The sequence below is a fragment of the Mustelus asterias genome, chromosome 12 (genome assembly GCF_964213995.1).
Source record: "Mustelus asterias chromosome 12, sMusAst1.hap1.1, whole genome shotgun sequence".
Taxonomy (NCBI): Eukaryota; Metazoa; Chordata; class Chondrichthyes; order Carcharhiniformes; family Triakidae; genus Mustelus; species Mustelus asterias.
In genome coordinates, this window is record NC_135812.1 from 42,089,677 (window position 1) to 42,103,195 (window position 13,519).

The 13,519-nt window shown below is 43.9% G+C and overlaps 1 protein-coding gene across 3 annotated transcripts in view; it reads left to right on the forward strand.

The window, feature by feature from the left end:
- The window catches only part of lig3 (ligase III, DNA, ATP-dependent), a 59,593-nt gene extending 46,074 nt beyond the window's left edge, over positions 1 to 13,519 (forward strand). Inside the window, exons 14-21 of one of the 3 annotated variants that reach the window (XM_078225089.1) lie at positions 2,042 to 2,165; positions 3,927 to 4,069; positions 4,200 to 4,274; positions 4,517 to 4,663; positions 6,215 to 6,374; positions 7,307 to 7,407; positions 9,272 to 9,346; positions 11,632 to 13,519. In XM_078225089.1, coding sequence (XP_078081215.1) covers positions 2,042 to 2,165; positions 3,927 to 4,069; positions 4,200 to 4,274; positions 4,517 to 4,663; positions 6,215 to 6,374; positions 7,307 to 7,407; positions 9,272 to 9,346; positions 11,632 to 11,865 — 1,059 coding nt within the window. In that variant the 3' untranslated portion in view covers positions 11,866 to 13,519. Of the gene's footprint in view, positions 1 to 2,041; positions 2,166 to 3,926; positions 4,070 to 4,199; positions 4,275 to 4,516; positions 4,664 to 6,214; positions 6,375 to 7,306; positions 7,408 to 9,268; positions 9,347 to 11,631 lie in introns of all 3 variants that reach the window. The other 2 variants (XM_078225086.1, XM_078225087.1) reach the window with 2 other exon arrangements.

Below are 13,519 nucleotides of genomic sequence, written 5' to 3' on the forward strand. Positions count from 1 at the left end.
GTGCACTAGAAGAAGAGGTCGTGATCTCAGAGTGTGGGGTCGGCTACTTAGGACGGAGATGAGAAATTTTTTCACTCATAGGGTGGTGAACCTGTGGAATTCTCTACCACATAAGGCTGTGGGTCACTGAATGTATTTAAGAAAGAAATAGATTTCTAGACAATAAAGGTGTTAAGGGGAATGGGGAGAGTGGGAGTATGGCGTTCAGGTAGAGGGCGAGACATGATCTTATTGAATGGTGGAGAAGGCTTGATGAGTTGAATGGCCTACTTCTCCTATTTGTTATGTTTCTATGTTGAGAGTTGACCATGTTGCTTTGGGACTGGAGTCATATTTTGGCCAGATGTAGTAAGCATGATAGGTTACCTTTTACCGCAATTTGATTTGTTTGACTCACAGAGAACTGTAGCAGATCATGTGCGTCAAAATGCCAGTGCCTGCTCTATCCTTTTAATGCCACTTTTGTTGGTCAGTGCTTTTGGCCCTAAACATTTTCTTCTCCCAAGTATTGAGTTCCCTTTTGGAAGTCATGTTGAATTCCTTCAGGCAGATCATCTTTATCTTATTTATAAGATTGCATCAATACATCTCTCTTCTTGCTTAAACCTTTGACCATCCATCCTAATATCTCGTTTTGTGGCTTGCTGTCAAATTTTAAGGCTGATAATTAATTGCTACTGTGAAGCATCACAGGACATTTTACTTTGTTAAAGGTGCACATTTGCTTCCTTAAGGGACATTGGTGAACCAGCTGGGTTTTTATGACAGTCCCACCACAAGGCCATTGTGGGTGGGTGGGGTTTGGGATACCAGGCTCTGACTGGGAGAGGGGGGTTGGCGATGAGCGCATGGGGTCACGGGTCGGGGGGGGGGAGAAGGAGCTGATGATCACAGGGTGTGGGATGGTGTACCAGGGGCTGATGATCACTGTGGGGTGGGGTGGAGGGTGTGGAGGAGCGAATGCTGGCTCCAATTGAGGGTAAAGAGGGGGGGAGCTCCTAAGGCTTCAGTGGTGGGGTGGGGGGAGGTTTATTAGAGTTGTGATCAGGGCATCCTTTAAAGATGGCGTTCTGATCTCTGAGCAGCCGGGTTTTGCCGGTATGTTTCGGCCCTGCATCCCCCCTCTGATGGTGTGAATCGTGCCCCCTTGATTTTTTTTTTGCAGAGTGTGGTAGAATCCGGAGAGAAAACATGCCAGTTTCCTCGCCAGAAACAACACTGTCGCTTTTTGGCAAGATTCCCCACAGTGTAATCTCTCGAATTTGGAAACACCAATTATCCGAAAGTTTTTTTAGCAGGCCCCCCCCCCCCCAGCTCTTCGACTCGCCACTTCCCATTTGTGACACTGCAACAAATCATGAAATAGTGAATGTCATGACCTTTATGGTTGTCTCTAATGGTCCTGTCTTTACTGTGTACAGGACTACACTAAATAAGAGCTCCCTAAGAGCTCTATCTTACTAAAGATAAGACATTGGAGGCTGGTGATGGGGGAGCCAGCGCACATGCACTGATCTCCACACTGACAGATTGGTGCATGCGCAATGGCCCACTCAGCACTATGTTGCCAGCTTCTTGGGTGGGAATAGGCCCCGCCCCCTACTTACCAGAGGGGATCCCGCTGAGACATTCTGCAATGCAAAGTGTTAGAGATTCTTTCGAGTAAGTTTACCCAAAAAATGAGCGGGAAATACTCCCATTTTCCCACTCATCGGGCAGTTAGTTTTGTTTTGGGAGAATCCCGGCTAATATGTTCCTTGCAATCTTGAAGTCATGAAAAGCATTGTACAGATACAAGTCTTTCTTCTTAAATATTACTGGTTAGGAAAGCCCAAGTGTGAATGGCTTAAGGATTCCACTATCCTCACTGAGTGACCACTTGCTGCTGCATTGTAGTTACATGTAACATGCAGGCATAATTTCATATTTGAGAAGTTTGGAACAAAATTGATGTAACAAAGTTAATTTTGGAAATGTTACCTTTTGAAATGTTTTCACTTTTATTGTTCTGATTGTGACTGACATTGTTCTCGGTGGGTAGAGTCTGTATGAACCGGGCAAACGCCATTGGCTGAAAGTAAAGAAGGACTATCTGAATGAAGGTGCGATGGCTGATACTGCGGACCTTGTGGTGCTGGGAGCGTTCTATGGGCAAGGAAATAAAGGTAATGGTGGCACTTGCGTGAAATAAAATATTTATACTGCATGCTGCTTTATAGCTTTTGTCTCTGGAGCAGTAAACTGTATGGTTAGATTGTCCGCAGTGCTGCCTTCCAAAAACCACCTTAACCACTTTTAACTAAAGACTTACTAGGATGCACCATAAGTAGGGAATTGGTGTGGGAAGGAGTTTGTGTACTATGGGAAGACTTGATGAGGGAGCCACAATTCCTGTGATGTCAATGTGAAATTGTTTACATTTCCAGCAGAGTCACTCAGTAGTAATCATAGATTCATAGATATTTACAACACAGAAGGAGGCCGTTTGGCTCATTGTGTCCATGGTCAACAAAGATCATCCCATTTTTCAGCACTTGGCCATAGCCCTGGCGATTACGCCAACACAAGTGAATATCTAAATACTTCTTTAAATGTTACAGGCATTTCTGACTCACCCAACCTTTCAGGTAGCGAGTTCCAGATTCCCACCTCCCTCTGGGTGAAAACATTTTTGTTCAACTCCCCACTCAGCATTCTACCTTTTACTTTAAATATATGACCCTTGGTTATTGACCCCTCAGAAAAAGTGTCATCTTATCTGATCAATGCCCCTTATAATCTTGTACACCTCTGTCAGGTTCCCCCTCAACCGTTGCTGCTCCCAGGGGAACAGCCCCAGCAAATCCAATCTTTCCCTAGAGCTCAGACCCTCAGCCCAGGCAACATTCTGGTGAAACTCCTCTGCACCCCCTCCAGTGTAATCACATCCTTCCTATAAGCTGCACACACTACTTCAGTTTTGGCATAACCAGCGAGTAGTTGAATTGTATTTGCCACCCTTGCCCTGATTCAGAAATATTGGAACCAATTTTAGCAGCCTCACATCTGCCCCGGTCGAAATGTGAAATCTCAGCAGAGGCCAGGAATCAGACCTGTACATTGAACTAATGAGAAGGCTCTTATTGACAGAACACCATCCCAGTTAATCTGAACCAAATAATAGTTGAGGAATTTTACTTACAAAATCTAGTGGTAATGTATCTTCAAATTGGCCAGTCACCTCTAGAAGTCCTTAAGACCATAAGACATAGGAGCAGAGTTTAGTCATTGGGCCCATCGCGTCTGCTCCGCCATTCAATCATAGCTGATAAGTTTCTCAACCCCATTCTCCTGCCTTTTCCCCATAATCTTTGATCCCCTTATCAATCAAGAACCTATCTATCTCTGTCTTAAATACACTCAGTGACTTGACCACCATAGCCTTTTGTGGCAATGAATTCCATAGATTCACAACCCTCTGGCTGAAGAAATTTCTCCTCATCCTGGTTTTAAAAGGTCATCCCTTTACTCTGAGGCTGTGCCCTCGGATCCTAGTCGCTTACTCATGGAAACATCTTCCCCACATTCATTCTATCCAGGCCTTTCAGTATTCTCTTGGAAATGAAGGAGGTGTTTCCATTCTTTATTTCTCCCCAATCATCGATGGATCGATCTATTCACTGTTTCCATGTTTCTTTTAAATTCCTACCCTAAACAAGTTCCCTTTGGTGTATGGGTGGTTGTGAGTCAGTGGAGTTAATAGGAACATGGGACTTATGAGTAGGTAACTTTGCCCTCTGGGCCTACTCCACCATTCAATCAGACCCTGTCTGATCTGGTTGTGATCTCATCCCCACTATCCTGTCTGCGCAACACGCCCTTGCCTATCAAATCACTGCCGAACCCCACTTTGAATCAATTTAATGGATTCATTGGGCTGCTTTCAGGTGGGATGATGTCCATTTTCTTGATGGGCTGCTACGATCCTGATTCTTCACAATGGTGCACAGTGACTAAGTGTGGAGGTGGCCATGATGATGCAACATTGGCACGATTGCAGAATGAACTGGATATGGTAAAAATAAGCAAGGTAACGCGATGTTTCTAATCATTCGTTGTTACTGCTGTAAGTTAATAGAATTATTTAAACTTTTATGAAATGCTAAAATTAAATTTGGTTTCTGATTATAGCCATTTGAATAAATGTTCTTTTGGTGCAGGATCCAAGCAAGGTGCCAGGTTGGCTAAATGTCAGTAAGAACTATACACCCGACTTTATTGTCAGAGATCCAAAGGTAAGTTGTCACTTGTCCCTACATTAGATATTGCCATAGAGGCCCCTCTACCTGATTGATCTATTGAGCGTTGGGTGAAATATCCCTCTTTTTGTCACTTGTCCTGTCCAAGTAGTGGGGGGTATGGTTTTTTGTTCAAATTTCACTTCCTGCAAGAAGAGGTTCTGTGTCCTCTAGGCCTATTTCGGGAGAATTCTGTACAAGTTCCTCTCACAAGACTTGACTTTATTTCTGTCTTGCAGAAAGCACCAGTGTGGGAAATCACAGGAGCTGAGTTCTCGAAATCGGAGGCCCACTCTGCAGATGGCATCTCGATTCGCTTCCCGCGTTGCACGCGCATTCGCGATGACAAAGACTGGCAAACTGCAACCAATCTCCCTCAGCTCAGGGTAAATGGCATTACAGACTGTGCATTTTCTGTGCAACATGCCGATGGTGTGCTTTCGCAAAGAACTCGGGATAAATATGAAAAGCAATTGCAGATGTAATATTGACTGTCCAGGTTATGAAAACATTTAAAAAAAAACATGTCTGACAGGAGCTAAGGATTGGAATCTGACGTTGTCAACCTACTTTTTCCCATCCATTCTGATGCTTGGGGGAGACTATGGGCCTGATTTTACCATCACATAACGCCTGTTTTCAGGCACGAAGACTTGGTAAAGTCAGGCATGAAGCGAATAGCGCGATCCGCGTCCGCCTCAGCGCTGGTTCCCCTTTTACCAAGGGCCCAAAAATGGGCTGCACACCCAACCTTACCGGCACTTCCCCCTTTACCACCGCGTTCGCCCATCCAGATTCGGCGCAAAACAGACATGCTCTACAAAAGTCTGATTCGGGCGCTCCGGTTAGTGAGGAGGTAAAGGCTGAGTGTCCGACGGCTCTCTGCTTGAGATTGGTGGGGGTGGGGGACCGCTGACACTTTGCCTGAGATCAGTGAGGGGCAAGGGGGAGGAGTGGTCTGCGATTGGTCTGGGTGTCGGAGGGGGTGGGAGGGGAATAAGGGGGTCAGTAATGTTGTGGAGGTGGGGCAATGTCTGTGGGGGCCAGGGGGAGGCAATATCCGGCCCGGGAGGGATGTGGCAGGGGAGCCACATTCTATCATTTTTTTTTCTGCGCATGCGCAGTTGGAGGCACCGATTGGAACTGCAGGATTTCGGGCACGTTAAGCCCCGCCCACAGGCTTGTGCAGCATGACTCGGACTTGCTGATATTTTTTCAGGCAGAGTGCGTATGGGGGCGCCTGAGAACAGGTCTAAACATCGGATCTGAAACACTCCCAGTTTCAAGTCCGCCCAGCACTCAGAATCAAAATGGTAAAATAGGGCCCTTAGTTTTCTGTTCATTTGTGGGACATGGGTGTTGCTGGTTGGCCAGCATTTATTGCCCATACTTAGTTGCCCGAGGGCATTTGAAAGTCAACCACGTTGCTGTAGCTCTGGAATCACATGTAGGCCAGACGTGGTAAGGACGGCAGATTTCCTTCCCTAAAGGACATTAGCAAACCAGATGTTTCATGGTCATCAGTAGATTCTTAATTGCAGCTAATTTTTATTGAATTCAAATTCCACCATCTGTGGTGGTGGGATTCGAACCTGGGTCCCCAGAACATTAGCGGAGTTTCTGGATTAATAGTCTAGCGATAATACCACTCGGCCATCGACTCCCCTATGCACTTGCAGAGAGTGGGAGGTGATGGGTTCGTGCTTGGAGCTTTGAGGTTTGTCTGTGGCATTGGGAATCGAATGCTAGGTATTCTTTTGGATATGTTGCAAGTCATGCTACATCAGCACTCATGTGACCTGTTGTAACTGGTTCCTGCATTACTGTCTACTGGTAAATAATAGAAGTTTAATTACACATTGTTAAAGGAATTAGCCATTTAAAAAAAAAATCTCCCTTCGCTTTTACTGAGCTTCTCAATCAACTGGATCTTGCAGGAATTATACAGGATTTCTAAAGAGAAGACCGATATTATTGTGACTTCTGGGAAAGATGATGATGAATGGCCCTCAGGTGGTTCTGGAAACACCGAAGTGACACCCCGAGGTTCAAAAGCCCCTTCAAAATCACCTGGGAAGAAAAGTAAGAGCCAAGAAGGTGAGAGAGTGTCTCCTTGTTCAGCAAGTTAAGTTTCTGGCAATATGATGATGCAGTAGCTTAAACCTTGGGGTTGGAGTTTGAATCCAATCTAGACTGATGGACAGGATGGATGAAAGAAAGAAATTCTCCGTTATATGGCACCTTTCATAACTTCAGAACATCTTAAAAGTGCTTTCTAGCCAATGACTGCTTGTAATCGCAGTTATAATGTAGGAAATATGGCAGCCTGTTTGCACTCACAGGCCAGAATTTTACCGTCCCGCCCGCCACGAGAACCGGAGCATGCGAGGAGCGGACCATGAAAAGGTTCGTTGACCTCAGGAGGGATTTTACGGTTTTGGGACGAGCGAGGCCAGAAAGTCCCACCCACAGTGTCCTCCAAACAATGAAGTAGTTAACTGTTTGTGTTTCAGGGATATTGCTTGATGACACTAGGAGAACTTCCTATTCCTCTCCCTAAAACGGAATCTTTTAGGTGTAACTTTAAAGGCAAACCAGTCCTCTGTTCAATGTTCTTCCGAAAGACAGCATCTCTGACAACACAGCATTCCCTCAGTACTGTACTAAACGTACAATTATAGTGTGAGAAAGAGTGGGAGGGAACAAAGACTGAGGAGGAAAAGGAAAGCTGACAAGTAAATTGTATAATTGAAGTCTTGCATCAAGTTATGACCTGAGTAATAAAGCTCCTTCTGGTGAAATAACTTTTATTAAAGGTGGATATCAATTATACTCGATGGTAGGTTACAAAACTGAGTAACGGAGACCAGCAGAGAATTGAGCATCTTCAAGTCATACATCCGATTTGTAACAATTAGTGGAATGTTTTACGAACTGCACAGGCTCCACCCATCCCAATTAAACTGTTTCTTTAAAATGTCTTGTTTGTTGTTGTCAAAATGTAATGTTTCTGTTGGAAACCGTTTCAGCTAACAGCGCCTCCAAAAAATCACCATCCGAAACTTCCGATTCATCAATAGGAAAAGGGATGAAGAGGAAATTACCGGCAATCGAACAGAACGGGAAGAAGGTGAAACTCATTTCTTCAGGAAGAAAGTTTGTTCCTGTGTATTGTATTAGTGATTGAATTTTATAGCCTGTCCTTTGGTGCTTGGAGGGGACTGGGGTCAGTGCCTGTGCTTCCAAACTGAGATGTCACTTGTAGCTGTGCTGTCATACAGAAGGATTGATGACGAGCTTTTGTTTGGGGAGAAAGGCCACAGACTTTGTTGCGTTGTGTTGCCCCAGGTGTTTTCTCCAAGGGCAAACACTGATCGAACTGTTTACAGTGTGTGTGTGTATAACTTCCCAAATGGCTCAGTGAGATTATCCAATGAGTAACTGAGCTTTGGTGTTACCCCAGCTTTCTGCTCGCTCTCAATAGAGCTAGTTAATCTCATGGGACCATTAAGATCACGGAGAACTCACTATCGTTGTGTTTGGGGAGGGTGGGACAGTTAGTCAGGATTCACTGATCCAATGTCTGGGGGCGTGTGTTGGATTTAGATGATGCGACGACCTGGCGTGCCTGAAACACCAGCACCACACCCCATAACCAAATGTGTGCCAAGACTCTGAATAAGGTAGATAGTGCAAGGTGGCTGGTGCATGTGAAATCGTATCAGAGCAAGGAATCCGAGAAGAACTGATGGGGGAGAAAATGAGAAAGGAAGATACAATAATGCTGCCTTTTGACTGGATGTTAAAGTCGCTTTGCTGGCAGATGCTTTTCAGTTTGAAAAACCAAGACTGGAAAGAATAAAATTGAGTAAGACAGAGCAGAGCTGGAAATAGTGTTTGAAATGATGCTAAGCTTATTTCTAAACAGCATAAAGAGTGCTGGAAGAAAGAAAGATTTGGAGTTTTGTGAGCAGTTTTGGGCCCTATATCTAAGGAAGGATGTGCTGGCCTTGGAAAGGGTCCACAGGAGGTTCACAAGAATGATCCCTGGAATGAAGAGCTTGTCATATGAGGAACGGTTGAGGACTCTGGGTCTGTACTCATTGGAGTTTAGAAGGATGTGGAGGGATCTTATTGAAACTTACTGAAACTTACAGGATACTGCGAGCCTGGATAGAGTGGATGTGGAGAGGATGTTTCCACTAGTAGTAAAAACTAGAACCAAAGGGCACAACCTCAGGCTAAAGGGACGATCCTTTAAAACAGAGATGAGGAGGAATTTCTTCAGCCAGAGAGTGGTGAATCTGTGGAACTCTTTGCCACTGAAGGCTGTGGAGGCCAGGTCATTGAGTGTCTTTAAGACAGCGATAGGTTCTTGATTAATAAGGGGATCAGGGGTTATGGGGAAAGGCAGGAGAATGGGGATGAGAAAAATATCAGCCATGATTGAATGGCAGAGCAGACTCGATGAGCCGAGTGGCCTGATCTGCTCCTATGTCTTATGGTCTTAAGATGGTAAAGGGTTTGCTCAGCTTTCAGACTCTGGGACAGAATATGTTACATTAGGAGATAGTGTGATGACTCTTGATTCACTCCCGTGGTAGAGAAGTGTTTTGGAAGAAGTTGTATTCACAACTTGGTGGGAACAAGAGGTGAAGATTGAAAAGAGCGATTAATCGCAATGGTACCATACTGACCACAGTATTGATAAAATAACTAAAAATGGGATCTTAAATTAATCTGCCTCGTTCTGCTAAAGGATCCACACTTTATCCTGCTGCCCTGCACAACAATGCCCATCTCTTATGATGGCCTCGGCTCATGCAGAAGAAAGACCTGACATTTACTTGTCGAATTGCCACATCAGCCTACGACCACTCAACCACAACACCTGAATGAAACCTGGTTAAAATTCACCCTGCATGCCTACAGAGTTTAACTGGAAATATATTCGTGCCAGTTTAACTTGACCTATGTTTTATTTTCCACAGCAGGTCAAATCACCTGGCATCAAAAAGAGTAACGGCTCTTTGCTTTCCAGTCCATCTCTGCCGCCTTCTCCTAACCAGGTATTTTATTCTTTTTTAAGGAAGAATTCCGGCTCAAATGTTGCAATTCTCATTATTCTGCCTTTTATTTAGCAATCCTTACACTGTGGGTTCCAACAATACATCCAAAAGGCTTTTAACATTTTGGAAGAAATTGATAGGTTTGATGGGGAGAAGTTTATTTTTCTGCTGTGGAGGAGTCTAGGACAAGGGGGAGTGATTTTAAAATTGGAGTTAGGCAGGAGAGAATTGAAGAAACACTTTGTGCAAAGGGCAATAGAAGGGCAGAATTGTCTTCCACAAGAATCAGTAGATACTACTCATAGAATCATACAGTGCGGAAGGAGGCCATTTGACCCATCGAGCCTGCACTGACCACAATCCCACCCAGATACTATCCCTGTACCCCCATGTATTTACTCTAGCTAGTCCCCCTGATGCCAAGGGCAATTTAGCATGGCCAATCAACCTGACTCGCACATCTTTGGAGAGTGGGAGGAAACCGGAGCACCCGGAGGAAACCCATGCAGACATGGGGAGAACATGCAAACAGACAGTGACCCCAATTGACCCCATGCAGGCATTGTTGCTCAAGAAGTCTCAGGCCTGCAGCTCCTGGCATTATGGCGTTAAAATAAAAGTTTCTGCTAAGCCATTTACTATAAATGGTATTGTAGGACTTTTCTGGGAGAATTTCTTTTATCCCTGCATTGTTCAAATCCAACCAGATTAGGACTCAGTTCGCATTGGGTCACTGAGATCTTTGCTGTGTTCTGCAATTTCACTGCTAGGCTTTGATCACGGCGTAGTGTCATGCTGGTTATGTGGCAATAGCTATATGGGGGAACTTGCATTGTACTTCTTCATTCATTAGGTTTCTAGAATTCACTGAGTGCTCTATGTTCAGTTAAATATCCTGTGCAACTAAAGCCTTGCAAAAATAGTTTGATTGCCTCATGCACATAGCACACAGATGTTTTCTTGATGTTGCAACAGACATGCCTGATGTCCTAATTCTGTTTTATGTAAAAGGATTGTTTAAAGGTTTGCTAGCAAGTTTACTTTTCCTGTTAAAAAGTTGTGTTCTGCGTTCCTTGTGCTGTAGAACTGAGGAAGGTCTTAAATTTCTCTTGAGTGCATTAGCTACAATTGACCTTCAAATATTACCATTAAATTCAAATAACTGTTCACCATCCCTGAACTTCCTCAACATCCTAACCTTTGTAGTTAAAATCCCCCGTTCCTGGAAGCATTCTGGTCAACCTCCTCTGCACCGTGCTAAAGGGACCTCACATCCTTCATAAAGTGTGGTGACCAGAACTGGATGCAGTACTCCAGCTGTGGCCTGAGCAGAAATTTACAAAAGTTCAATAAAGTTCCCCTGCTTGGAGCCTCTACTTATGAAGCCCAAAGTCCCATATTCTTTATGTTACGTTCCTGATAGGGACTGTTGACATTTGGAGAAATCCAAACACTAACTGGTAGAACTATGCCCCCCAAGATTTCTTGCTTTTAATACTAAAAAAGGATTGTATGTAAAAGATAGTAAGCAAAGCCGAGCAATATTAACTTAATGCTATAGTTTATAAGGACTTGTGCTATAATTTCATGTCCTACATGTTACATGGACGTCCCTCATCCTTCGTAACTGCGCCATTAGGTCTATATTGCCTCACCCTGACCATTTTGCCAAATGAATCAACTCGCACTTCTTGGTGTTAAATTCCCACTGTTCAGCACCCTCCAGCCTGAAAAATAGCCATTTGTCACAAGTCTCTGTTTTCTGTCCTTGACCATTTATTATCCAAGATCACATTGGGCCTCAAATTCCAAAAGTTACAATTTTGTTAACCAGCCTTTTAGATGGTACTTTGTCTATATGGATTTTAAGAGAGTGTTTGACAACATCCATTTCATTCCCTTTGCCACTTGCACTGTTACTTCATTAAAAAATCCAGCTACATTAATGGAGCATGAAACCATGCTAGTTCTCCTTAATTAACTCAAACCTCTCCAAGTGCCTATTGCTTTATTCCCATGGTTTTGTTTCTAAAATCTTACTCACCATTGACATTAAACTAACCAGCCTGTATTTGCCAGCACTGTCCTCGCACCGTTCCTCATGTAAGGGTGTCACATTTGCCACTGCCCGATCCTCTAGAACCTCCTAGATGGTAATCGCTGGTCTGAGTTAGGTGCTAAAGTTTGTAATTGATAGTAGACATTTGAAATTAGGGCAGGACTGGTTCAGTGGATCCTAAAAATTGAGAGACCTCACATATTCACAAAATATTATCTTTCCTCAGACCCTGCTGAACATATTTACAGGAGTAAAGCTTTATTTGCCTGCATCAGTGCAAGACTTCAGCAGACTCCGCCGGTACTTCATTGCATACGATGGAGATCTGGTTGCAGAATATGACCTGGCTACAGCAACACATGTGGTTGGTGACATGAAGGGTGATACATGTGCCAAATGTGTCTCTGTGAATTGGATCTGGGAGTGCATCAAGAAAAGAAAGCTGGTTCCGCCATGCTGATAGGTTTCAATCTCCAGCATAACTGCTCAAAACAAGAGGGTGAAGATCTCCAATTTCAGATCCGAGTACTTTTTCCAAGAAATTTTACACCTGTAATTAAGACTTCTGTGTCATGGGGAATGAATGATTTTGGCACATTGGAATTCTGTACTTAGTATCGTGTACATTTGTAGACTTGCCTAGCAGGAAGACTGAAGCAAGGAGGTGCTGCAATTGCCTTCACTTTCTTTAACACTCCTTTTTTGGGACACATATAGGTGATTACTGTACTGTGGTGCTGTACTTCTCTGTATTCGAGGCCATGGGAATGTACATTGCAACCCTCAGTCCTTATGGGGATACTACCTTACAGAACAAAGTGCGAAGCACAACTTCTTGTAAAGCATTGCTAGCGTTTAACCTGGAGTCACCAAGACTTTCTACAGCTAACAGAAATATTGTATTCTTCTGGTTGAATTCTACAGTACCCCTAAAAGTACATCAATTTGGAATGACTTTTGACAATACAAATGCATTTGTATATGACCTGACCTTTTGATTCTTGAACTTAAATTAGGTAATAAATTGTGGAACAAGGTTTAATTGAAGACGAGGATTCAGGTAAAGTTTGCAGAAGGTGTTTTTTCCTCTTCTCGGCTTGATGGCCCACCCAGTGGATGGCTTGGCGTGGTTCAGAGCCATATAGTTTGATTCTTTGGGCTGTACTGCATTAGCTGGTCTTAGTCAAGCAGCAGTTGGGGTTATCATATATGGCCTCCATGTTACTTGGCCTGGGATTTTCCTGTTCCTGATCACTCTCCTGTAACCCCTGTGGGTGTTATGTAAGGATTTAGTTGTGATGTCTCACCTGCCACACAGTGAGGTAACATCTAAGCACCTGGAGGATTGCTACTCGGACAAGACACTGTGGGAACCATACCCTGGTGTGAATTGGTGCCTGCAAGCCATATAGGAGATGGACAAATAATTTCTTGACTTATTCTTTGAATTTCAGTTCTTCTGTTTCCCAACCCAAGACCAGCTTATGCACTACCGGTTGCTTCAATTGGGCACACAGGGCTTCGTTTGTTGTTGGATTCCTGCAACCATACTCCATCGGGGATCTCCTCCTTCAGTCACAATGGATGGATTGCTTTAACCTGATCTTCTCTTCACTCAAGATTATTTCCTGCCCAGTTCCCTGCACCTCCCATTTGCAGCTTGACAAAATACCCTATTGAAGCTCAATTTGCAATAATGTAAGTAAGGAAATGGGCGGGGAGGGGGCCGGGGGGTGGGGGGGGGGGAATCATTTGGAGTTCTGTCCAAAACTTCCCAAATTTTTCTTTGCCTGGCAAAGGTTTCTCTGCAAGAGTGCATCCCATTGGAGTGGTTTGTACGCCCAATGGTGACATTTGTGTTTACTGACTAACTTTGACAAATGCAAAATGTATTTTATTTTAGACTCTTCAAGACTTCATGTAATTGTTTTTTTTTAACCAGTTTCTGGGTTGTTCTGAGGATCAGTAATGTCGTGAGCAATTGGTCCTCCCACATCAGTAAGTAGCATACTTTTAATAAAAACAGACTAACTTGTCACCATTTAATAATGCAGGTGAGGGGGCAAGGTAGCAACAAAAATAAAACCGACAAGCGACTTCGGCTCTGTAAACTG